General features: G+C 45.5%; 1 protein-coding gene across 1 annotated transcript in view; it reads right to left on the bottom strand.

Moving 5' to 3' along the window:
* LOC124612262 (protein jagged-1b) overlaps positions 1-25421 on the bottom strand; it is a 582430-nt gene that overhangs the window by 118455 nt on the left and 438554 nt on the right. Inside the window, exon 3 of the mRNA XM_047140352.1 lies at positions 12001-12055. Within this exon, the coding sequence (XP_046996308.1) occupies positions 12001-12055 (55 nt within the window). The remainder of the gene's footprint in view (positions 1-12000; positions 12056-25421) is intronic.

Genomic DNA, 25421 nt, shown 5'->3' with positions numbered 1-25421 from the left:
TGTCTGATACTTTAAAAAAAAATGCTTCTGGTGAAAGAGTTATTTAGTATAGTTAAGAAATATGGAACATACGGCATGTCTGTATAAAATAATGCATACCTATTGTGACGTTCCAATAGCTTGCAGCAAGCACTCCACGTCGTGTGACAATGGGTGTAAGTATCAAACGACTGTGATGATACATAGGAGCATTTTAATCAACTGGAAAATTTCTACGAGCTTCACTTTTTATACGAGGGCAACTTTTTTCCATTTCTTGAAATGGAGATTTGCAACATGTAGCTACACCTTCCAGATACTTCTCAACATAATCGCCGCTCCAGCTTATACACTTGTCACAGCATTGAACCAACTTTCCAGCATTGAACTCTATAAAGGTTTGCAGCTCGTTGTCTATGCCAAACTGCTTTGCTAACAGCCGTCGTTTCATGTGAGCGAAGGCAGGCTATATGGTGGATGATAAAACATTCCCCATTGAAAACGCAGCAGGTGTGTCTTCGTTGCAGCTGCGGTGTGTGGCCGAGAATTGTCATGAAGAAGGAAAGTGCCTGAGAACAATATTCCTCTTCGTTTGCTCTGAATTGCCCGTCGTAGACGGTTTTTCCCATCGCTTCTTTCCCCGGCGGCCTGCGTCATGAACACCTGTACGTCCTGCTTAATTTTCCAGCACCTTTGTCGTACTTTGCTGTCACGCGTGACAGTTACGTTATGAAATCAGACGCAACCCCTCAGCATGAAGAAATCGAATAACAGCGCACACTTCAAACTTGGCGGGAGATTCTATTGTTCTAGGCGGCTTTACGTGCACACTGTGTGCTCCAAACTGGAAAGTATGACGTGACGCGATCGATGGGCATACTAGAGACACTTCACAACACATCTATGCAAAGCTTCAGAGGATTTTCACTGTGGTATTAATTTCACGACTGATGGGGCCTGGAGAAAAAAAAACCGTTGTAGATAACTGGCTCTGCACTCTGAGACAAGCCTGTAGATGGTTTGCTTCTACAGACATTATCAAATTCTGTCTCCACAGATGAAGACCACGCGCTTAGGTGATACAATTTCTATGCTCATTTTGCGATGCGGCTGTCTACGAGATCAACGTAGAGACATGAAGGCTCATCTCAGCTTGGTGAATTCAACGCGTCTCGTCCTCGGTACGGAGCGAAGCGTACGCGGTGGGCGGAACGGAGCGCCCTCTCGGCGATTTAGAGACATAAATAAGGGGAATTGAATTATCTTGATGAAGGCCAGCGCCGGGTGTCGTGTCGTGGATTTATCTGTCCGGCCCTGGCGCAGGCGGCCGAGCAGGTGTCTGCCAGCCCGGCGCGCACAATGGGAGCGACATTCCTGGCGGAGCCGGCCGTGGGAAACGCCTGGCGGCAGCGCCACGCGGGGAGCGGGCTTCGATCCCCGGTCGCAGCATGTGGCGCCGGCTGCCGCTCCACGGCGCGCCTCTCCGCCTCTTCCCAGTTCCGATTTATTGCCCACCGCCGGCTGACTCCCAGCTCCCCCCCCCCCCCTCCCCATCGTCCGCCCCCACCCCCTAACACAGACTAGGGCAACCTGTTGCTCCTGATCCACATGCTGCCCCACTTGTGTCAACACGTCTTCTGGCCACGGAATGAGGTGATGCAGGGGATGAGACTCTGCGGACTCAGTTCTTCATCGAAGCATTCTGAAGCAGTCATTCTATAATTTGAAGAAATCCATAGTCCAGAATTGCCAACAGCTGTTAATGAAATAAATATTTGCTACAGCACTTGTTCCGATGATCATATAATCTTCAATCATCTTCAGGTGTCAAAATTATTTACAACAGCCTATGTGGCAAGGTTCTTACTATGGCTTCAAATCAAATAAAATCCATCCTGCGGCAACAGTAAAATACATTATGCAGTCAATAGTTAAATGTACTAAACAGTTAATCAGTCTTCGTGTACTGTCATAATCAGTATATTCAATATATATTTGAAGAAGGTCTACCACTCGTGCGACAGCATTTACTTCTCCAACCAGCTTTCCAAGAATCTTCAACTCGAACACTACAGCCTCTGTAGTAAGGCCTCTAAATGCCTCTTGATGGACCGGAAAGGACCATTCGGGAAACTAGAGTTGAAGCAACTGAAAATCCTAGGAAGAATACTACGGCCAATGACAAGAGAGGATGGAACCTACGGGATCAGACACAACAGTGAGCTGTACCATCTCCCAAAAGACATAATCACATCTACGAGGGAGAGGCTATGACCTCTTGACATTTGACACGCATGAAGCCCTGCAGATTCATGAACAGAATCATAAACACGACAGGTAGAGGGAAATCCTCCAAGCACAAATGGATCACCAGTGTGGAATCACACGTGAAGGGATTTTAAGTTCCACTAGAAACCATAGAGGACGTTCCACATTCAGGCATTTGGCTCTGCAAGAGGTATTCCGAGTATTCCTAATCAACAAAAAGAGTATAATTTTATGGTACTTGAAGGTGATCGTATGATCGAAACCGTTAGCAAATAAGGAAATGTTTTATCAGCACATCGTTTAGGAATATGATCTTTTTTCAAATACGAACTGCAATATCAATTATTTTCCGCCTCCAACATGATTCGAGTTCCGGTTCGGCAGCTATTTTCACCCGTCGCCGCTGAATCTGCATAAAATCCCGATGCAGCTGATATAATTAGTTCCTTCTCTTTCCTATCGTTTCTTCCCCCTCCAATTTCAATTTGCGTATTAAGTATTACAGCTGCGGATTTCGCGTGGTACCTGTTCTTTCGGACATGTCCGAAAGAACAGATACCACGCATTCATATAAACTACGATTGTTGTCTCCGGGTCTAATCTGTCCTCTAACCCATTTATTTGCTTGTCATCTTGAGTAATTTGCAACACACATCTCCCTATTAGCCGATGAATCACCCTCGGATCACGTCTCACTGTCACGAGTAAAATTTGTTAAGACGAACCGTTTGTTAGTCTTGAGTTTCATATACATTGAAAGATTCATTTTGAAAATTTATTTAGTTCACCAACAGCACTCAACGTCAGCTTTACTTTTGCTTGCTTTGGCTGTCCGTCCACTCGTAGTAGTTGCTAGCTATTAGTAATAAACTCTAATAGTAAATGCTTTTTTCAGATTTTGGGAATTCGCCTGGGTTCTAGACATGTTTCAAGGGATAAAGGAACATTTTGAGGTAGTGAAATTTGAATCGAAGTGCAATTTCTTGGATCTTTCGAAGGCAGTAGATTAAAAACCGATTTTTATGCAATACAACTGGCCTTGTTCTAGCGAACGGTCTGTCGTTATTAGCTATTATTACTGATATAACTCCTAAGAGTGCCGATTAAATCAGCAGGATTTGCACGTGTCAAAGTAGATTTTCAACTATGGTAGCAGTCCTCCTCGGTACCTGCACAGTCACATATTGCTAAACAAAGGGGACTGGGTTCGAATGGAGCCGGGTCGGGAAGTTTCTCCGCTTGAGGACTGGTTGTTGTGTTGTCCTTACATTCGTATCGTCATAACGACCTTATACTAGTGAGATGGTTAAATGGGCCTGAAAGCCAATAAAAAAAAAAAAAAAAAACAAAAAAAAAACACTAGCGCCCAACATCAGTATCTTCTCTAGTATCACCTCCTGAAGAACTGGTTGCCGTTCCTACACACACACACCTCGTTGAGTGCCCCTAGCAGAGTTCTAGCTGTCATAAACACCAGTGGTGGACACACCCCATTACAATGTCCACTAAAAGGTGTAGGAAAGGATATCGCAGAGAAAGTCACGTCCTAGAAGGTCATTGAAGCTGTCGCTCTGCAGTGAAGTCTGCTTCTGAGCTCGATTCCCGATCTGGGACACAGATTTATTATCCGAAACTAGAGAAAGTAGTGGTCTGGAGCAAAATTGACGTTCTAACTCGAAGGTGTGTTTCCTCAATTCCGGGCATCGCTGATGTATGTGAACAGTTTTTAGCCGGCCGCGGTGGTCGGGCGTTTCTATGCGCTTTAGTCTGGAACCGCGCGATCGCTGCGGTCGCAGGTTCGAGTCCTGCCTCGGGCATGGATGTGTGTGGTGTCCTTGAGTTAGTTAGGTTTAAGTAGTTTTAAGTTCTGGGGGACTGATGACCTCAGATGTTAAGTCCCATAGCGCTCAGAGCCATTTGAACCAATTTTTTAAAACTACGGTAACAATGAAAACAAAATTCAAGAGCTGAAGGAAGCTGTTTTATGACTTCCTATGTGGGTGGACCTCATACCACACACAAAAAAGGAATGTTAAAAATAAGCAGAACCAAACACCATCATTAGTCATTCATTTTTTGTTCAGCGAGAGACATAAAAAACGAGTTTCAATTGCTTGAACATTAACTAAGTATTGATCACAATTTGTTACTTTGAAGATAGGAGTGGCAAAATTTTTGTTACAGGTTGATGTTTAATTAGGTCCTTCACTTTGTTTAGGGTAATGGATGACATTGTACCTCTTTCTGGGGTAATGGTCGCAGGAGGTTTTGAACCAATGGTTCACTCGAGTAGAGACAGCCGTTCAGCCAGAGAATAACAACGGGACAGGAGGGGGCAGTGTGGCAAACTACAGCGCAGATTCGCGGCCGCCGCGGGAGATGTCGCGTGGCGGCGGTGGGCCATTATATGCTAATAGGCCGCACGCACTGGGTGGGGGTGTGGGGGAGGGGGGGGGGGGAGTGCTGGAAGAGAGTAGGGGCAGCCGTCCGCACATTTGCCAAACATCCCACGCCCGGCCATCCCAATCGGACGGCGCGACTGGGAGGCGGCCGGACATGAGATCGCACAAGCTCGGCCGGAAAAAAGGAAGCCAGAGGCGAGGAGAGAAGGAGGGGCCACAGAAGGAGCTTCGCAATTGGCGCTCGGAGCGAGACCTTGCGGACGAACAAAGGCGTGAGTACGCGTTGTTTGCTCTAACGTTTCTTCGTATCCACGAGGCAAAACGAAAACTAGCTGTAAAAACTGTTCACATACATCAGCGATGCCCGGAATTGAGAAAACACGCCTTCGAGTTAGAATTTCAATTTTGCTCCAGACCCCAGTGTCCAACATCACTACATTCTCTAGTTTCGGATAATAAATCTTTGTCCCAGATCGGGATTGGTTGGGTTGTTTGGGGGAAGATACCAAACTGCGAGGTCATCGGTCTTATCGGATTAGGGAAGGACGGTGAAGGAAGTCGGCCGTCCCCTTTCAAAGGAACCATCCCGGAATTTGCCTGGAGCGATTTAAGGAAATCACGGAAAACCTCAGTCAGGATGGCCGGACGCGGGATTGAACCGTCGTCCTCCCGAATGCGAGTCCAGTGTGCTAACCACTGCGCCACCTCGCTCGGTCCCAGATCGGGAATCGAGCTCGGAAGCAGACTTCACTGCAGAGCGACAGATTCATTCTTGAATCATCTTCTAGGACGTGACTTTCTCTGAGATATCCTTTCCTGCACCTTTTAATGGACATTATAATGGGGTGTGTCCACCAGTGGTGTTTATGACAGCTTGAACTATGCTAGTGGCACTCAACGAGTTGTGTGTGCGTAGGAACGGCAACCAGTTCTTCAAGAGACGATACTATAGAAGATACTGATGTTGGGCACTGCTGTCTGGAGCAAAATCGACGTCCTAAATCGTCCCAGAGGTGTTCCATGGTATTCAGGTCACGACTCTGAACAGGTCAGTCCATTTCAGGAATGCTGTTCTCCAAAACCCATGGCCTCGCATATGCTGCTTTAAGACAGGGTACATTGTCATGTCAACGCAGTCATCCTATCCCAGTAAAAAACGGTGTAAAATGTGTTCATATCCCTTCAAATGTAACAAAGTGCCAACTCCTCCGTAATTCATTGTTGCCCCGACACATGATGACAGGCAACGTTCTCCAGGCATTCGCCAAACCCACAGGCTTCCATCGGATTGCCATAGGGTACGGCGTGACTCACCCCTCCAAATAAGTCGTTTACAGTAGTCTGCTGTCCAGTCATACAATGTCTCGCTTTTTACACATCAAGCGTCGGTTACCACTGACTATAGAAATGCGTGACCTATAAGGAGACGCTCGATCATTGTACCCCATTCCTTGTAACTCCGTATGCATAGTCGGGTGGACGGCTGGTAACACCTTGGAACTCGCGAGTAATTCCTTCCGCTAATTCAAGAGATTTTATCCAACCATCCACCGCGATGCTCGACGGTCCACATCCGATAGTACGCAGCGTCTGCCTGGTCTTGATTTAGCTGTTATTGTTCTGTCGCGTTTCCGCTGCAGGATGACATCACTAACAGTCGGCATACTTTTGACTAGCGGTGTATACTAGAGCAGCGAGGTAAGTGAAGTTTGTAATGTGGGATGTGGAAAGAAGATACTGGTAGATTGAAACCGTTAGGAGGTGGTTGAATTAAGGCGGGAGGGGGGGGGGGCATGCATGAATAACTCAGCCGCCCAGAGAATTGGCAGCGGCGAAAGGGACCCAATACGTGTGAGAAGGTCTAGAAAAAATTATTATTATCTAAAGTCAGCATTTAAAATTTTAAGATTAGTATTTTCTCTTTGTCCAGACACAGAACTACACTACTGGCCATTAAAATTGCTACACCAAGAAGAAATGCAGATGATAAACGCCTATTCATTGGAAAAATATATTATACTAGAACTGACATCTGATTACATCTTCACGCACTTTGGGTGCATAGATCCTGAGAAATCAGTACCCAGAACAACCACCTCTGGCTGTAATAACGGCCTTGATACGCCTGGGCATTGAGTAAGAGCTTGGATGGCGTGTACATGTACTGCTGCCCATGCAGCGTCAACACGATACTACTGTTCATGAAGAGTAGTGACTGGCGTATTGCGACGAGCCAGTTTGGGTGACAGTTCTGGAGATTGTTCTGGCCAGGCAGCAGTCGAACATTTTCTGTATCCAGAAAGGCCCGTACAGGACCTGCAACATGCGGTCATGCATTATCTTGCTGAAATGAAGGGTATCGCAGGGATCGAATGAAGGGTAAAGCCATGGGTAGTAACACATCTGAAATGTAACGTCCACTGTTGAAAGTGCCGTCAGTCCGAACAACAGGTGACCGAGACGTGTAACCGATGGCACCCCATCCATAACGCCGGGTGATACGCCAGTATGGCGACGACGAATACATGCTTCCAATGTGCGTTCACCGCGATGTCGTTAAACACGGATGCGACCATCATGATGCTGTAAACAGAACCTGGATTCATCCGAAAAAATGACGTTTCGCCATTCTTGCACCCAGGTTCGTCGTTGAGTACACCGTCGCAGGCGCTCCTGCGATGCAGCGTCAAGGGTAACCGCAGCCATGGTCTCCGAGCTGATAGTTCATGCTGCTGCAAACGTCGTCGAACTGTTCGTGCAGATGGTTGTTGTCTACCAAACGTCCCCATCTGGTGACTCAGGGATGGAGACGTGGCTGCACGATCCGTTACAGCCATGCGGATAAGATGCCTGTCATCTTGGCTGCTAGTGATACGAGGCCGTTGGGATCCAGCACGGCTTTCTGTATTACCCTCCTGAACCCACCGATTCCATATTCTGCTAACAGTCATTGGGTCTCTACCAACGCGAGCAGCAATGTCGCGATACGATAAACCACAATCACGATAGGCTACAATCCGACCTTTACCAAAGTGATGGAACGCATTTCTCCTCCTTACAAGAGGCATCATAACAACGTTTCACCAGGCAACGTCGGCAAACTCCTGTTTGTGTATGAGAAATCGGTTGGAAACTTTTCTCATGTCAGCACGTTGTAGGTGTCACCACCGGCGCCAACCTTGTGTGAATGCTCTGAAAAGCTAATCATTTGCATACCACAGCATCTTCTTCCTATCGGTTAAATTTCGCGTCTGTAACACGTCGTCTTCGAGGTGTAGCAATTTTAATGGCGAGTAGTGTACACTCACACATGTACACGCACGCACACACACACACACACACACACACACACACACACACACACACGCACAGAGAGAGAGAGAGAGAGACAGAGAGAGAATCACGTAGAATATTGATGTGAACTCCCACAGCATCATGCTACCTATGAAATCATGTAACCAGCGCGGTAATTTATTATTTAAACCAACACGATCCAATACAGCAACAGCAGCTGTTTCAGTAAGACCTACGATAAAATGTTGTATTTACAAACTGAGTGAAAAACTGGAATTTTATGGACGCAATAATAATTGTACCGAGCTTAATGCCCAGGCGCTAATCTTTTAATTGGTGGCACTTCAGCGATTTGCGCGTCCCAATCATCCAATCGGCGAAAGGTGACCTACAGTTTAACGTGGATTACTGTAGTAGTCAAGCCTTCGAAAATGCTCGCTGCTAGTCTCGTCGGTATGAGGACGTTACTCAACGGTCCGGCCGCCTTCACCACAGCGTTCGGCCTTTCTGAGGAATTCAATCCCTGTCAGCGTATCCAGCGGTCTTTTTCTTGTCAAATGACATACTAGTGAGACAATGTAGCGTTACTCCAACGAAAAATGGAGTGGGAGATAAACGGAATGCAGGAGAAATACTTTGCGTCGTGCTCCCTTCAGAGCTGAAAGCTGTTCGGTATTTTCAAAGCCTTCTTGCCACAGGAAGCAAACTATCTGCGCACCTTTCTAAGCCCTGCACGCGTATCGGCATGCTGCGGAGTGAGACGCAGTTCCCCCGCTTTTTGCCTCGCGTCTACTTGCCGTCCTATTCGTAGAGCACGTCAAGCCGTGCATTCCTGCTCTGCAGCGATCCACTGCCCTGACCATGGCGTTCCGAATGGGCGTTAGCCACCTATTCGAACAGCTCTGCATATTAACCTTCGATACATCTCCAGAGAATTTCGCTGGGCATCCTGTGTCACGACATGTAACGAGATACACTTGCATAGTCCAGCGGAATCGTTTTGCTTATTATAAGCTGAAATGAACATTTGATGTTCACCCTATTCAGCTACGTGCCTATTTAAGCACTCAGGTGCGCACGTCTTTTTCAGACACTGAGCTGCCGTCCAACCACTACTACTTCGTTGAAATACAGTACCGGGTTTTCTAAACCTCCGTTTAGGCTCTCGCTCCAGCACACTACGTTAAATTGTCAAGAAGAAGCGAAAATTCAGTGCATCGTTTGTTCTAACGAAGCAGAAAACTGTAGTCTGCGGCTGACTTGCTGAACGCACAGTACTATCTTAGTTTGCATCTGGTGTTCAGCAATGAAGCCTGGTAGTAATTCTGAGACTACTGACATGCATACGGAACGACTGTATGTTAATAATGGGCAAATAAATAGTTGCAAAACTTTCGTAACATAGGCGTTCAACTCCCGATGGCTGCTTTGTAGCACAAATATGCAAAGTATCCTGCGATTATCTCTTCCAGCGCTCAGAGTAGTTCTTTACGTTCTTCCTCCACCCCTCCTCCCACCCTCCACTGCTGTCCCACCCCCCCCCCCCCCCCCTCCCGTGCATGTACAGCGCAACAGATGCTGGACGCGACAACAGTGTATTTTGACCACCTACTCTTCGCTGCTGGTTAAGGTGGCCAGTGTTTCTTCGTAGGAAAAGTGTGCGCTGTCACTTACCCGATCCCTTAATTGCTTTGCGGGAACTCGAAAAAGACCCCAGAGACAACAGAAGAAATGAAATAAGCGAGGCAGAATTCCTCCGTAAATGAAACGCTCTCATAGTACGAAGGCCGGGCAAATTACCGCAGCTTAAAGTGCACGGGCACTTTATGTTCGTTCTCTCGAGAGTTACGGACGTCACGCGATGCACATTATTTGCACTGTACGCACCTGAGTAATTACCGTAGCGTGAAAACCAGTGCGAAGGGACTCGGTAACAGAACTCAGACATGAAGACGCTTTTAAGCCTAACAGAAAAAAACACTCATTTCTGGAAATGTTTTCAGGCGTCCTTACCCAATTCACTGTACAGCATATCTAAAATTGACAGACAAGAATTTCTATCCCATTTCGTATCTACCGTAGTATACTAAGAAGAGACTTACTAGACTTTATGGTCTCCTCAAAGTTATTCGATATATAAACTGGCTATGTAGTCCACCTATGGAAGAACGTAGTTCCTGGGGACTTGAACGTTACAAACACCGTTTTCCTCATTTGTTTGCTGTTCACTGAGGATCTCGCCTTGATACAAGATGACGAACACGATCTGCAGGTAGCATTCTACTAATTATCACAAGTCTGGGAGGAGTATGATTGGGCATAACCTAACAAAATGAACGTAATTGCATGTCGAGAAAAATGAATAACACCGAGTATAATAATCTATCAGAATCATCTTCCAGAAGAAAGATACAACAGTATTAAATTACCAATACGATATTTGCTATCACAAAAGTCGAGTAGTGATAATAAGTTTCGCACATATGGAAACACTGTCACAAACAAAAGAAGGAAAGAATCTCAACTAGAGCATTAGAAAGCAACGCTGATGCGCGAACTACTATATGACAGTGAGCAAATGAAGTGTAGTTCTCAGTAGACAGAAAACGGAGCACAAAAATTACGGAACTAAATATAAAGCCGTCAAAAGACATCATTTAAGAAAATATGATAAGTGGTACGCTTATGGTAAACGAACGGAAGGCATTAAGATCCCGCACACAGAAAAACCACAAATAAGTATACAGTGAAACAGACGGCAGTGACTTGGACAAAACTTATCTGCAAGGTTATAACTTTATTAAAAAAAACGGTGGACACAGAAGAAAATGAAGACTTTTTTAAGAGTTAGCATTCCACAATAACGCGGATACGCGCTGGTTATCAGTCAATCCGAAATACGAATTTCTCTGCTTGATGGGTCCTGTGGCTCATGTAGCGGGAAATGGTCTTGCCGTTCGCCATAGAACATTCCAGGTGCTACATTTTAGTTGTTCGCCGTCTCGTGGACCTGTTCTTTCTCTAAAACTGAACTGAATTTAACTACCTTACTCGACGGGTCCCCACGGTAATTAAACTTCACCGAATACCATATGCCACTGCCTTTAAATGCACCATCTGATCAGCAGTTTAATTAAACCTTGGATAATTTCAGGCTATCGACTACTCTATTTCAGAAAATTTTCTTGTTATCCTCGGCCGAAATATTTCAAAATTAAAGTCTCGCGATTGACTCGTACAGCCATTTAGTGCGACAGGTCTACAATGACTCTACCAACCGACTGCTACTGCTAGCAGCACTAGATACAGGGCAAACAAACCCATGTATGTGGGCAGAAATGCAGTTTCACTTATTCTCACAATTCACCGACATTGTCACCCTCCTCGTATGTAAACATCGATTTTCGGACAGTGACCTTACAACCATTTGTGCCGATTCAGTAAAGATTTAGTACAAAAATTTAGCTCATATTTCATTGGCATTTGTAATTAGATTTATCAGTTCTACGAGAGAAGAAAAAGGAACACAAACAACGTGTCCGCTGCGTTACTACGCCACGTTTGCGCCATTGACGGGAGTACTCACACAAATAGTAATTTATACTGCACAGTTGCCTTATCAAGGGTCACCCTCCGTTTGCAAACTATATCCCGAATTATTGCGACTACAATGTTTTAGGTGCGAGTGTGAGCATATCTCGTTATCCACACGCTGCGACTGCATGAGAAGCGTGGCGAATTACTCGTACCTCGTTGTGCTGCTCCGATGGCTGATTTACGAGCCGTTCACAGCGTAAAATTCAGATCGTACGAGCTCAAGTCGAGCACGGAATGTATAATTCACCACACTCACTCACTCACACGCACACGCAGGCAGTGTAAAAGCAAGCAAACGTCGCCCAATATCGTACGGAGCAATGTGTGTGCTCGGGGCACGAACTGTAGACACATGACTCCCCGCACGATGTTGGGCTCACATCCGTGTTTCGTAATTGTGCACCTTTATATTTTATCGCACAGTAAGTCAGAGGGGAGCATAAGCCGTAATAAAACTTACCGGGCTGTGTGGAGTTGTCCAAGTCGACGGCTTGCAGGATGAGCGTGAAGGACTTCTGCAAAGAGAAGAAGAAAACACTGTGTGAGCCAACACAAGCCAAGCCAGGGGATTAAGAGAGCCTCGCATGGGCACACAGAGAAAAAGAGAAAGAGCGAGCGGGTCTAGTGATCAGCGCTAACAGCTTTGGTAAATAAAAGCTGGAAGAGAGCTCTTGCGACTCGCTTCAGCACCGCGCCATTGTCTGCGAGGTGTTTCCTTTCGGCAGAACGCCGCTCAGCTTGCGGTCCAACTCTGCAACGGTCTTTGGAACAAACATTTTTTATGTAAATAGAATAAAAATACACAAATTCTTTTTATCTACTGCAACGTACAGGAGAGCGCTTCAAGGGACTTGCAAAACGTGTAAATGATAAGTGAATCACAGCTGCGAAAACAACCCACCATCATTGTGCAAATTTTCGGGTTATAGACATTCGCCTGTTCCGAAACTAAGCAATTTGTAGCTGGTCGTACCATCTTCTTCGTGGTAGTCCTATCCTTCTGCCGTTCTCGCGTCTGTAGTCGTACAGACAGTGGAGAAAAATACGGAGATATCACGAGAAACGCATGCTTGAACACAAACGGAGATGCTGGCCAAGCCTGAGGGTTTGCGCTGTTGTATTTGACCACGAACGACACCTTTGCAACGGCCGCAATACGTTGCAAGTGTCAGTCCCGGTCAGAACAGTGTACTGTGTAGTTTTGAGTGCATCATGTCGGAGCTCAGCGCATTTGAACGTCGTCAACTTGTTGGTGCTCGTAATGCGTGTACTTCCGTAACCAAAGTAGCTGAAGTCTTTGGTGTCTCAAGAGGTAGCGTATCAAAGATTTATACCTCATACAGGGAAAGCGAAAAAACGTCCTATAACTCACAACGAGGACGGAAGTGTGTGTTAACTGAGGGTGAAGGATGGTGATTAAAGAGGATTGTGACGAAAAATAAGAGGACTTCAGCTGAAAAAGTCACTGCGAAACTGAATGTCGAGAGATCTGTCAGCATCATAACAACGCATATGCAGAGAAATGCAAAGCGAGCTGTAATTCCAGAACCACTCGGCAGTGATGCAAATGCCCGTAACATGAAAACAGAATATCGAAACCATAAAAGCTGGACTATGGGGCAATGGAAGGAAGTTAATTGATCTAATGAGTCTTGTTTCACACTGTTTCCAACTACTGTCCGCGTTTACGTCCCATGAGTGAAACACGGCGGGAATTCGGAGACGATTTGAGCAGCCATATCGTGGTATGCCATGGACTCAATGGTTAACCCGTAATATCGCATTACTGCCAATGAATAGATCAGGTCCGTCCCATGATTCAGTAGTTGTTCCCCAATGGCAATGCTGTGTTCCAAGCCGACAGTGGCCCTCTTCACAAAGCTCGCATTGTCCAGGACTGGTTTTATGAGTACGAGGATGAATTGTCGGATCTTACTTGGACACCACAGTCACCAGATCTCAATATTATTGATCCTTCATGGTCTATTTCGGAGAGAAAGATGCGTATTCGCTATGCATCTCCAGCTTCGTTATCTGAACTTGCCACTATTTTGGAGAAAGAATGGTCTAAGATTCCCTTTAAAAATATGCAGGTCCTGCATTTACCCATTCGGTGACGACTGGAATCTGTCTTGGATGTCAAAGTGTTTCCTGCACCGTCATAGGCATGATAATGTGTAATGTTTGTTGTTGGGTTGGGGTTGTTTTTGGGGAAGGAGACCAGACAGCGAGGTCATCGGTCTCATCGGATTAGGGAAGGATGGGGAAGGAAGTCGGCCGTGCCCTTTCAAAGGAACCATCCCGGAATTTGCCTGGAGCGATTTAGGGAAATCACGGAAAACCTAAATCAGGATGGCCGGACGCGGAATTGAACCATCGTCCTTTCGAATACGAGTCCAGTGTGCTAACCACTGCGCCACCTCGCTTGGTGTGTGTAATGTTTCTGGTGTTCGATAGTTTTGTCCACCCCCAGTATTCCTCAGTTTGTATGGTACTTTGCAGCGGACATTAAATTGGATAAACAGCAAACTCTCGATTTTCCGGTTTAATACTGGCCTGAGACTGTAAGGGTAACCGAAATACACCAGTAATTTAAAATGCTCTTGTTTTTAGCGGAAGCTGCTATTTTCTACACATGAAACACGTCCCATTTGCAAACTCACTGCGTTATTCTCCAGAAACTAACATTTTGTTTACGGAATTACGCTTAAAACACACTGTATTTCGATACACTTGCTATCAGTTCGCTTTCGAGAAACAACAGTACATTTTTTTCATGTTACTCTTTTTTATTCACTTTTTCCTTGACGCCTGGTCTCTTTTTCTGTGGAGAGTCAAAACATCAGTATAGTCAAATGTATTTTCTCCTACATAATCCTATAACATATCAGCAGATTCAGTAGCTCGGTGTTCACCATAACGAGTTCCTCGATCACTTCTTCTTCTCTCTCTTCCTCTACCCAGGAATACACAGAATAATTTGTACAGGCAGTAAGGTCCCGATTATCACTGTGCGGACTGCAATCGGCATCCTCTTCTGAGGGTAAAGAAATGACTCTCAAGCGTAATACTGTGTTATAAACGAAAAGATTCCTTCTGACTGCAACAGAATACTTAACGTTTGATTGTTCTTTCTTTCAAACGTCGACGAACTGTGAATGGGCAATCTGCACCCCGAAAATAGGAAATTTTCTGTATAACGGCTACATTGCTCGAGTTGGGAATGTGCTGTCTACGTACACTGTTCTTCTTCACAGTAGCGGGACACTGTGCAACTATTCCGTGTAAGACCGGAAGTACTGTATGTATCATAAGACTGGTCGCCGGGCACGTGATCGCACAATTATGGAACACCTGCGTCTCTCAATAAGGGCGGAGTAAAAAAGAAAAAAGAACAAAATTTCCTCTAAACAAATTGCCTTTCACGCGCGATATTTCTTACGAGAAGTCGAAGGACAGTAGGAAAGAAACACAGACACAGAGAGAGGAAGAAATGTTGGGCGAAGCGACATAAAACTTTGCGCTCGAAGCCCGTTCTCCTTGGTGTACGACTCGGGAAATTGGTCGTGGAAATACGGGACTTGTTTGCCTGTCGCGCCAATTGAATTATAGGAGTAACGTCTGAGGACATCTCCACAGAATGGAGCGCAAGGGAGTGAGAGGGAAGGATGCTGGGCGTAAGAGGATTGGGTGGAGAGGGACGGGGAGAGGGGAACCCGTGGTATGCGGCTGTGGAAAAAAAGGCAAAATTAATTACGGATAAAAAGACCGTCGCCCGCGTGTTCAGCGGGTAGGCTGTTAAAAATCTGGCAGTTGCAAGAGAGCACCTGGCAGTGGCGGCCGGCACCGGCTGGCCTTGCTGCGTGTGTGCCTCCGCCGAACAATTATAATGAGTCGCATAAATCGCAGCCCCACGCCGTCACAGCTGAGCGCCGCTTAAACGGTTTCCAGCAGCGACGGCCACATTTGCGCTCGCTCCGTCCCACTATCAACGGCTGATCTCCAGTTCAGATGGTGGACCGATCGCGGCGACCACATCGAGTTATCGGCAGTTGCTCTGGAGTTGTTATCTGCTTGCGACGTCACTGCGACAGTGCTAATTAAATAATGTGTTGGTGCAGCATTATGAGCATACCACTTAAGTGACTGTTTAGCTGTAGCAACTTTTCCTGAAGTTTGTAGAATTCAGCCAGTGTGAGCAAATATTATTGCAACGACTAGATGTTTACTTCCACTTATTTTCAAATACGCGGTTTTAACATGAAATAAATTCACAATTGCGAATAAGGACAACCGTCAGCTGTAGACAGGGGCCGGCCGAAGTGGCCGTGCGGTTAAAGGCGCTGCAGCCTGGAACCGCAAGACCGCTACGGTCGCAGGTTCGAATACTGCCTCGGGCATGGATGTTTGTGATGTCCTTAGGTTAGTTAGGCTTAACTAGTTCTAAGTTCTAGGGGACTAATGACCTCAGCAGTTGAGTCCCATAGTGCTCAGAGCCATTTGAACCATTTATTTGTAGACAGGAATGACGACAATGAAAATTTGTGCCGGACTGGGATTCGAATCCAGATTTTCCGCTTATTGCCTTACCGTTTGGCTATCCGTCCACGACTCACGACCACACCCAAACTTCCATGTCGTCGTTCCATTCTACAGCTGATGGTTGTCCTTATTCGCAATTGCGAATTCATTTCATAACGGCTGTAGTCGCCGCAGTGTCTGGAATGGAACTTTGCATGGTAATCAGATAACACAGGCACTGCAATACCGTGCGTGGTTTTTATCAGATAGTCCGCCCGCCTACTTAGCTGGGGGGGGGGGGGGGGGGGGGTACCGTGCTCGCCTTCCGTGCAACCGGACTTGTGTTCGATTCCCGGCCGGGTTGCAGATTTTCTCCGCTCGGGGACTGGTTATTGTGTTGTCCCCATCACCATTTCATTCTCATCACTGGCGCGCAAGTCGCCCAATGTGGTGTCGACTGAAATAAGACTTGCACTTGGCGGCCGAACTTCCCAGATTGGGGCCTCCCAGCCAACAATGCCATACGTTCATTTCACTTCATCAGATATTACACGACTTTTGATGAGTATTTAATACACAAATCTCTGTAAAACGCCATACATTGGATTCTGCGACACAGGTCGTTTTAGAATCGATAAGCAGTATACTCTTTAAAAAGAACATGATTGTAAAAACGCTGTTGTCACGTCTGGCAGCAGAAGCCCTATTTCCAAATGTTACACCTATTGATGTATTTCGTACAACTGTGAGAGATCTGTGGTGATATGTGATATGGAAACATGACAGCAGTGAAGAAGATATTTTAAGATTTTATATAAATGTATTGTGCCTGCTTTGTACAGATAAGGTTTTTGACTGCGGTTTCATTCTATATTGTCACTATTATGTATCGCACGATACTAGAGAGGTTTAGTATAGGTTCTTGAACAAGTGATGCTTTGCACCTATCAGATATTGAAGATATGTCTTTTATTTCTTTGTCGTATTTGTATATATCGACGCAAGCTGCCCAGTAGAGATAACTTTTAGTTATTTAACGGGACCATGCTCAGCACAAGCGGCGCCTTCTTACCCATGAAAAAGCCGTTCGCCGATAAGTCACATAATTACGTAACTACATAATTATTTAATCAGAAAATTAATTTTGTTATTATGTGTTTGTTGTTGCCGACATGCTTACAGTTCAGTTTTCTTCTTCAAGATATCAAAATATTACTTTTGTGAGAAGTATAAATAAATTAATTAATTAATTAATATTAAAGGCTGAAGGTAGGCTCATGCAATAAGCAAACTACAGAGAACATTCCTCAAAGAAATTTTACATTGTTTTGATTATTGGGGAGGAGAAATACGCGAAAGAGATGGTAGCAGCTCTGACACATATTGCTACTGTTAATTCAAGATTCCACAATACAATTACGATTCTGTCTTTAAAAAGATGATGTACTTTTCTAATGGCTGACGAATAATTTTGAGAACAGGAATACCAATGAAACTTATGAACATACAAGGAGTTCCAAACATTTAGCGTCAAAATTATGAAGACAATATATACATTTTTCACAGTTTCTCTTTTTGTGTAAAAATTTCATATCGTTAATTTAGAATGGTGGCTTTCATATTCAGTTTACTAATGTATATATACTTGGCCTATACTTATGAATTATAGTTACCATTTTGGTGTTAAAATATTCTATTTAAAAACGTCGAACAGATATATATTAATAGCTTAAGATACATTACGTTTTATGAAGTTACTGTCTAATTTGGTTATGTGAATGAGTCATACAAAAAGTGAAATTTTAGAATATTGATCCCCTTGCAAAATTTCTCTCATACTATTCCAGGCAGCAAATCATTCACTCCTACGTGTATCTATGAACGTATTTCGTTACCTTCATCTCTGAGTGAGACATTAGGGATGTCCACGTTACGTGTGTGTATTACAGTGCGATTTCTGTGCCTGAAGCGATCAGAGGATGGAACACCAGCGCTTGCATGGGGAAACTATACAACGGACGAAGAGATTCTGAATTTTCATTGTCGTACTACGAGAGACAATGTACACTACTGGCCATTAAAATTGCTACACCACGAAGATGACGTGCTACAGACGCGGAATTTAACCGACAGGAAGAAGATGCTGTGATATGCAAATGATTAGCTTTTCAGAGCATTCACACAAGGTTGGCGCCGGTGGCGAACCTGCATCGTGTTGACATGAGGAAAGTTTCCAACCGATTTCTCATACACGAACAGCAGTTGACCGGCGTTGCCTGGTAAAACGTTGTTGTGATGCCTCGTGTAAGGAGGAATGCGTACCATAACGTTTCCGACTTTGATAAAGGTCGGATTGTAGCCTATCGCGATTGCGGTTTATCGTATCACGACATTGCTGCTCGCGTTGGTCGAGATCCAATGACTGTTAGCAGAACATGGAATCGGTGAGTTCAGGAGGGTAATGCGGAACGCCGTGCTGGATCCCAACTGCCTCGTATCACTAGCAGTCGGGATGACAGGCATCTTATCCGCATGGCTGTAACGGATCGTGCAGCCACGTCTCGAACCCTGAGTCAACAGATGAGGACGTTTGCAAGACAACAACCATCTGCACGAACAGTTCGACGACGTTTGCAGCAGCATGAACTATCAGCTCGGAGACCATGACTGCGGTTACCCTTGACGCTGCATCAGAGACAGGAGCGCCTGCGATGGTGTACTCAACCACGAACCTGGCTGTACGAATGGCAAAACGCCATTTTTTCGGATGAATCCTGGTTCTGTTTACAGCATCATGATGGTCGCATCCGTGTTTGGCGACTTCGTGGTCAACGCACATTGAAAGGGTGTATTTGTCATCTCCATACTGGCGTACCACCCGGCGTGATGGTATGGGGCGCCATTGGTTACGCGTCTCGGTCACCTCTTGTTCGCATTGACAGCACTTTGGACAGTAGGCGTTTCATTTCAGATGTGTTACGACCCGTGGCTTTACCCTTGATTGGATCCCTGCGAAATCCTACATTTCAGCAGGATAATACACGACCGCATGTTGCAGGTCCTTTCTGGATACAGAAAATGTTCGAGTGCTGCCCTGGCCAGAACATTCTCCAGATCTCTCGCCAATTGAAAACGTCTGGTCAATGGTGGCCGAGCAACTGGCTCGTCACAATATGCCCGTCACTACTCTTGACGAACTGTGGTATCGTGTTGAAGCTGCACGGGCAGCTGTACATGTACACGGCATCCAAGCTCTGTTTGACTGAATTCCCAAGCGTATCAAGGCCGTTATTACGGCCAGAGGTGGTTGTTCTGGATACTGATTTCTCAGGATCTATGCACCCAAATTGCGTGGAAATCACATGTCAGTTAAAGTATAATATATTTGTCCAATGAATACCCGTTTATCATCTGCATTTCTTCTTGGTAAAGCAATTTTAATGGCCAGTAGTGTAGTATAATATATTTGTCAAATGAATAGCCATTTACCATCTGCATTTCTTCTCGGTGTAGCAATTTTAATGGCCAGTAGTGTAAATAAGGATATATATTAGGCGATTTAGACAGCTTTGATCACAATAAATCAAGCCTAAATGCCTTTCAGTCAATTGGGCAAGTGGAGTTACATCTCTAACGATCTCTCTACGGCGCACTAATGTTCCCCAGTGATGTAAGAAGAAAAATCACGTGCAAGTCGACTTTATCAGCGTCTCATAGACGCCAAGACAGAATCCTTCCAGAATATGAACGTTGAGACGAAGTGTAAGCACATTACCGTGAACCAAAAGAGCGCCGTGTGCAGCAGGAAGAGGGCAGTGGGGAGTGGGGACTGCAGGAGCGGTGCGGACAGGCGATTCTAGGTGCAAGTCATGCGCGGGTTCGCACTGCCGGTGGTGGCTAGGCCAGGCCAGCTCGTGTGTGGTCCAGGGCGCCGCTATCGGCGCATCTCGGCTGCCCCTCGCGAGCGAGCAGTGCCACCGCCGTCGGCGGAATCCGGCCTAGCGTCGCAGCTGCCGCCTAATAGCGGACACGGCCGCCGCTCTCATTAATCACGCGACTCTGCTGCGCTACTCGTCCCAATTAATGGCCTCCTAATTGCGAAATCAAATCGCCGGATCGCTCATACTCCTCCTAGAATATTTACTGCGCGTCTACCGCTGAGAACCACCCGTGTCTCTCCACCAGCTTGATCTCCACGTGCTACACGCCCTTCTTACTTTTCTGCTACTTTACGCCCAGGGTTCAGACGGTAAGAAGTTCATCGCTGTAATGTTTAAAAGAAGAAGATCGACAACTTTTTAATAATTCTCACGCCATGGCACTGGTTTATCATAAGAAGTGTTCACGTCAACAAGCATTCGGAGTAGGTATTAAAATCCATGGAGAAGAAATATAAACTTCGAGGTTCACCGATGACATTGTAATTCTGTCAGAGACAGCAAAGGACTTGGAAGAACAGTTGAACAGAATGGGCAGTGTCTTGAAAGGAGGATATAAAATGAACATCACCAAAAGCAAAACGAGGATAGTGGAATGTAGTCGAATTAAGTCGGGTGATGCTGAGGGAATTACATTAGGAAATGAGACGCTTAAAGTAGTAAAGGAGTTTTGCTATTTGGGGAGCAAAATAACTGATGATGGTCGAAGTAGAGAAAATATAAAATGTAGACTGGCAATGGCAAGGAAAACGTTTCTGAAGAAGAGAAATTTGTTAAGATCGAGTATAGATTTAAGTGTCAGGAAGTCGTTTTTGAAAGTATTTGTATGGAGTGTAGCCATGTATGGAAGTGAAACATCGACGATAAATAGTTTGGACAAGAAGAGAATAGGAGCTTTCGAAATGTGGTGCTACAGAAGAATGCTGAAGATTGGATGGGTAGCTCACATGACTAATGAGGAGGTATTGAATAGAATTGGGGAGAGGAAGAGTTTGTGGCACAACTTGACAAGAAGAAGGGACCGGTTGGTAGGACATGTTCTGAGGCATCAAAGGATCACAAATTTAGCATTGGAGGGCAGCGTGGAGGGTAAAAATCGTAGAGGGAGACCAAGATATGAATGCACTCAGCAGATTCAGAAGGATGTAGGCTGCAGTAGGTACTGGGAGATGAAGAAGCTTGCACAGGATAGAGTAGCATGGAGAGCTGCATTAAACCAGTATCTTAAACGTTTGTTAGTTTGAAGTCAATATTTTTTGACGTAGAATAAAGTCGTACCATAAAGATAAGTATATTTAATTAGCATACCCAAAGTACGTTTTATTATTTTACTAGTATGAATATAGTGTGAAGAAGCTTTCGAAAACAACCTGAAAATAGTGGATAGAACTAAATCTTATCAGCCTGCTCCACAGATGAAGTATATGTGAATAGACCTACAAGAGAGCATGACCACGTTCATACTGTACTACAATCACTCTATGGTGTAAAACTGAATGAAGTCTTGGATGAAACGCAAATACAATGCTGAGATAAAGATGTGAAGCAGGTGAAGGCGCTGTTCATATATGAACTGGGGATGGGTGCCGCAGCCGCCGCGACAAAAAAACGGTAACATTTCTCTTGAACAACATCACAACCAAACAATGTAGAGCTTCCTTAATCCACAGCGTTTCCCCTTGCATGAGGCAGTGCGTAACATACTGTAGAGTAGAATGAGAGACCCTTTACTAGAAATACGATGGTTGTCCAATAAGTAAGTTCCGGTCTCTCGCGAAATGGAAACCATAGTGAAAATCAGAAATGTTTTATTTGCAGCAGTTAGCTACCCTTCCAGCTACTTCTCTAGACAGTCACCACTTCGACTTAGGCGTTTGTCGTAGTGTACATACCAACTTTCCAATATCCTCGCCACAGAATACAGCCGCCCGTTGTTTCCGCCAATTCTCTAAGCTGACCCCCAGCTCGTTGACTGCGCCAAAATAGCGTCTTCGTAGCCAGCGGTTCATGTGAGCAAAGACGAAAATCAGAGGAAGCCACGTCTGGGCTGTATGGTGGCTGATCAAACACTTCCCATCGAAAACTCTGCAGGAAAGTCTTCATTGCCCCTGCACTGTGCGGGTGAAATTGTCCTGTAGAAGGAAATTCAGTTACTTTATATAGGGTTGCGTGAAATCAGGCGAAATGTCTCGGCGGTCATCCGTACTTGACGGGAGACCATATATTGCAGAGCGATATGAAGTGGGACAAGCATGTAATGGGGAAGGCGGATAGTCGTCTTCGGTACATTGGTAGAATTTTGGGAAGATGTGGTTATCTGTAAAGGAGATCGCTTATGAAACACTAATATGACCTATTCTTGAGTACTGCTCGAACGTGTGGGATCCCTATCAGGTCAGATTGAGGGGGGACATAGGAGCAATTCAGAGGCGGGCTGCTAGATTTGTTACTGTTAGGTTTGATCATCACGCGAGTGTTGCGGAAATGCTTCAGGAACTCGGGTGGGAGTCTCTAGAGGAAAGGAGGCGTTCTTTTCGTGAATCGCTACTGAGGAAATTCAGAGAACCAGCATTTGAGGCTGACTGCAGTACAATTTTACTGCCGCCAACTTACATTTCGCGGAAAGACCACAAAGATAAGATACGAGAGATTAGGGCTCGTACAGAGGCATATAGACAGTCATTTTTCCCTCGTTCTGTTTGGGAGTGGAACGGGGAGAGAAGATGCTAGTTGTGGTACGAGGTACCCTCCGCCACGCACCGTATGATGGATTGCGGAGTATGTATGTAGATGGAGATGTAGATATTCTAGGCATCTTTATGTGCTCACTGTGCGTTCAGAACTGCATACTGCAACGTGGCGCGACCGATGGGCGTACTGGAGACACTGCCCAACACTTCTATGCAAGCTTCATAGGGTTTTCATTTCGCGACCGATAGCAACTCATTTTCTCGACACCCCTCGTCGAAGAGAAGTCTGTCACTAATAAGAAGTCTGACTCTAGGAGGAGGCCAATTGCCCCTCTTGCCTCCCCCCCCCCACCCGCCCCTACCCCTTTCCCCTCCTGACGACGCTTCTGGGACCATCACCAGAGACCTCCGCGTCAGCAACCGGCGTCGCTGACCACGGAGGGATGCGGGCGTTAAAAGACAGGACGCCCCCGACAGCAGCGACGATAGCGTCGCGACGGCAGGGACGAGGGGGAGGGGGTGGCGCGGTTAAGGCCGACACGACACGACCGCGGCAGGCTGGCGGCGCTTCAGGAATTTGCGCATCGCGCCGTGACATCTCGGCAGCTGGCCTAGCGGCGCACGCGCGCGCCCGGGCCAACTGATACACGCCGGACGGCGCCGAACTCTCCAGACATCATCGGCCGCATCGCGTCTTGTCCGCCGCGCTCCTCAATCCCGCAGCGAGACGTGGCGCGAATGCATTGTGACAGCGCGGACACCGTGCAGCTCCTCGTCGGCAGCCGAGGTGGCTTAATCCCTGCATATCCTTTTCGCTACCCTTCTCAATGAGAATCCCTCATGCACTGAAGGTGCTCTTATTGGCAACTTTGTGGGAGAGGACGTTTGGAGGGGGAGGTGGGATGTCTGACTGGCTTGATGTGGTTCGCCATAACTTTTTCTCCTGTGCCAACTTCTACATTTCAGAGAATCCCTTTCTCAGTTATGGTTGTACGGGGGACTGTTTTACCTTGGAACACTTTTCAGACCAAAAATTTAACGTATTTTCTTATTCCATTTTTAAATGGTGGCACTCACTTTTTATGTGAGCTTGGAATTCTGGAAGAAACCGGTGAATTACTACACCTGGAGTACTGCACTGTACGGAGCAGAGACGTGGACGACGAGAAAAATAAAGAAAAAGTACCTAGAAAGTTCTGAAATGTGGTGCTGGAGAAAAATAGAGAAGATCAAGTGGACAGATCGGGTGACAAACAACAATGTCTGGAGAAGAGCTGGAGAGAAGAGAACTATTCAGAATATGATTCTTGCCGCGCTGAATGTCCGTGCGGTTCGAGGCGCCATGTCACGAATTGCGTGGCCCCTCCCGCCGGAGGTTCGAGTCCTCCCTCGGGCATGGGTGTGAGTGTTGTCCTTAGCGTTAAGTTAGTTTAAGTAGTGTGGAAGTCTAGGGACCGATGACCTCAGCAGTTAGGTCCCTTAGGAATTCACACACATTGGAACATTTTTTGAATATGATTCTTCAGAGGTCGACCAACTGGATCGGGCACACACACACGAGGGACTCACACGACGTAGATGAAACTACAGGATGAGGAAGAAGAAGAATTCAACGCCTGGATAACATGAAAGACGGAAGGAGATACAGCAGACTGAAGGAAAAAATTGAAGACACTAGAATCGGAAATTCTTTGTGCCATGACACGGACCCGCTATTAGGCGGAATACTACATTATAATAATATTTTTCTGAAATTACAGAAATTATCGCAGAAAATTAACGTGTATCCAATTGTAAAACAGTGTTCCAAGGTACAACATGGTCGTGTACCTAGGAACAAATACTGTACTGAAATTTGAAAGCGTTGCAATCGACAAAATTTTGTCAGTAAAGTATTTGGTCTTCTATCTGTTACTGTATTACTCCACTACACACGATAACCAGCAAATGAAATCAAATATGCAGGAGTATTATCAAACACCGGTTAAAAGTCAAACAAATTTTGAAATGGAAGCTATTTGAAACTAATACAAATTTCCATTTTCAAGACAGGTAAAACTGTTAAGACATTGGCGAAACACAGGTAATTATCAGATATCCAGTGTTGCATGGTAAAAAAGCTTTCATCTGTTACAACGTACAAGATGGTTCACGACCAACGAAGTATGGGTTTACGGTACACGCGTTATATTCGTATGTAGTTTTCAAATTATATGCAGTTTTACTTGCCGTAAAATTCTGTAACTGAAGACTTAAGAAAATATATTTGATGCATTTAAATATGTAAAACTCGAAATATTAACAAGTGCTGCATTAAGCACAATCTCATGTCTAGTAACAACCCCAAAACTTCAAAAATTGTGGGAACTGTTTATCGCCATGTCTAGTGCGCCTTCCTTCGAGTAATTCTAAAACCAACCATTGACCTTAAGTCCCGATCAAAAAACATCATGTTTTCCTGGATACAGTATCCACTAATTATAACCATCTCCCCTACGTGTTCCAATCTCAGTCTTCCGCTGCAAATTTTACCATATAGAGCTGCGTCACCAACGCTTCAGTTGTCTTCTTTTCCGGATTTTTGCGCAACCCATTATTCACTTCCATACAATGGGCTACTACAAATGAACATTCTCAGAAATTTGTTCCTCAAAATAAGGCCGATGTTTCTCGCTACTAGACTTCTTTTGGCAGGGAAATCTCCTCTTTGCCTGTGCTAATCTGTTTTCTAA

This window comes from Schistocerca americana, chromosome 4 (assembly GCF_021461395.2).
Source record: "Schistocerca americana isolate TAMUIC-IGC-003095 chromosome 4, iqSchAmer2.1, whole genome shotgun sequence".
In the NCBI taxonomy this organism is placed as follows: domain Eukaryota; kingdom Metazoa; phylum Arthropoda; class Insecta; order Orthoptera; family Acrididae; genus Schistocerca; species Schistocerca americana.
This window is presented reverse-complemented; position numbering and strand designations above follow the sequence as displayed.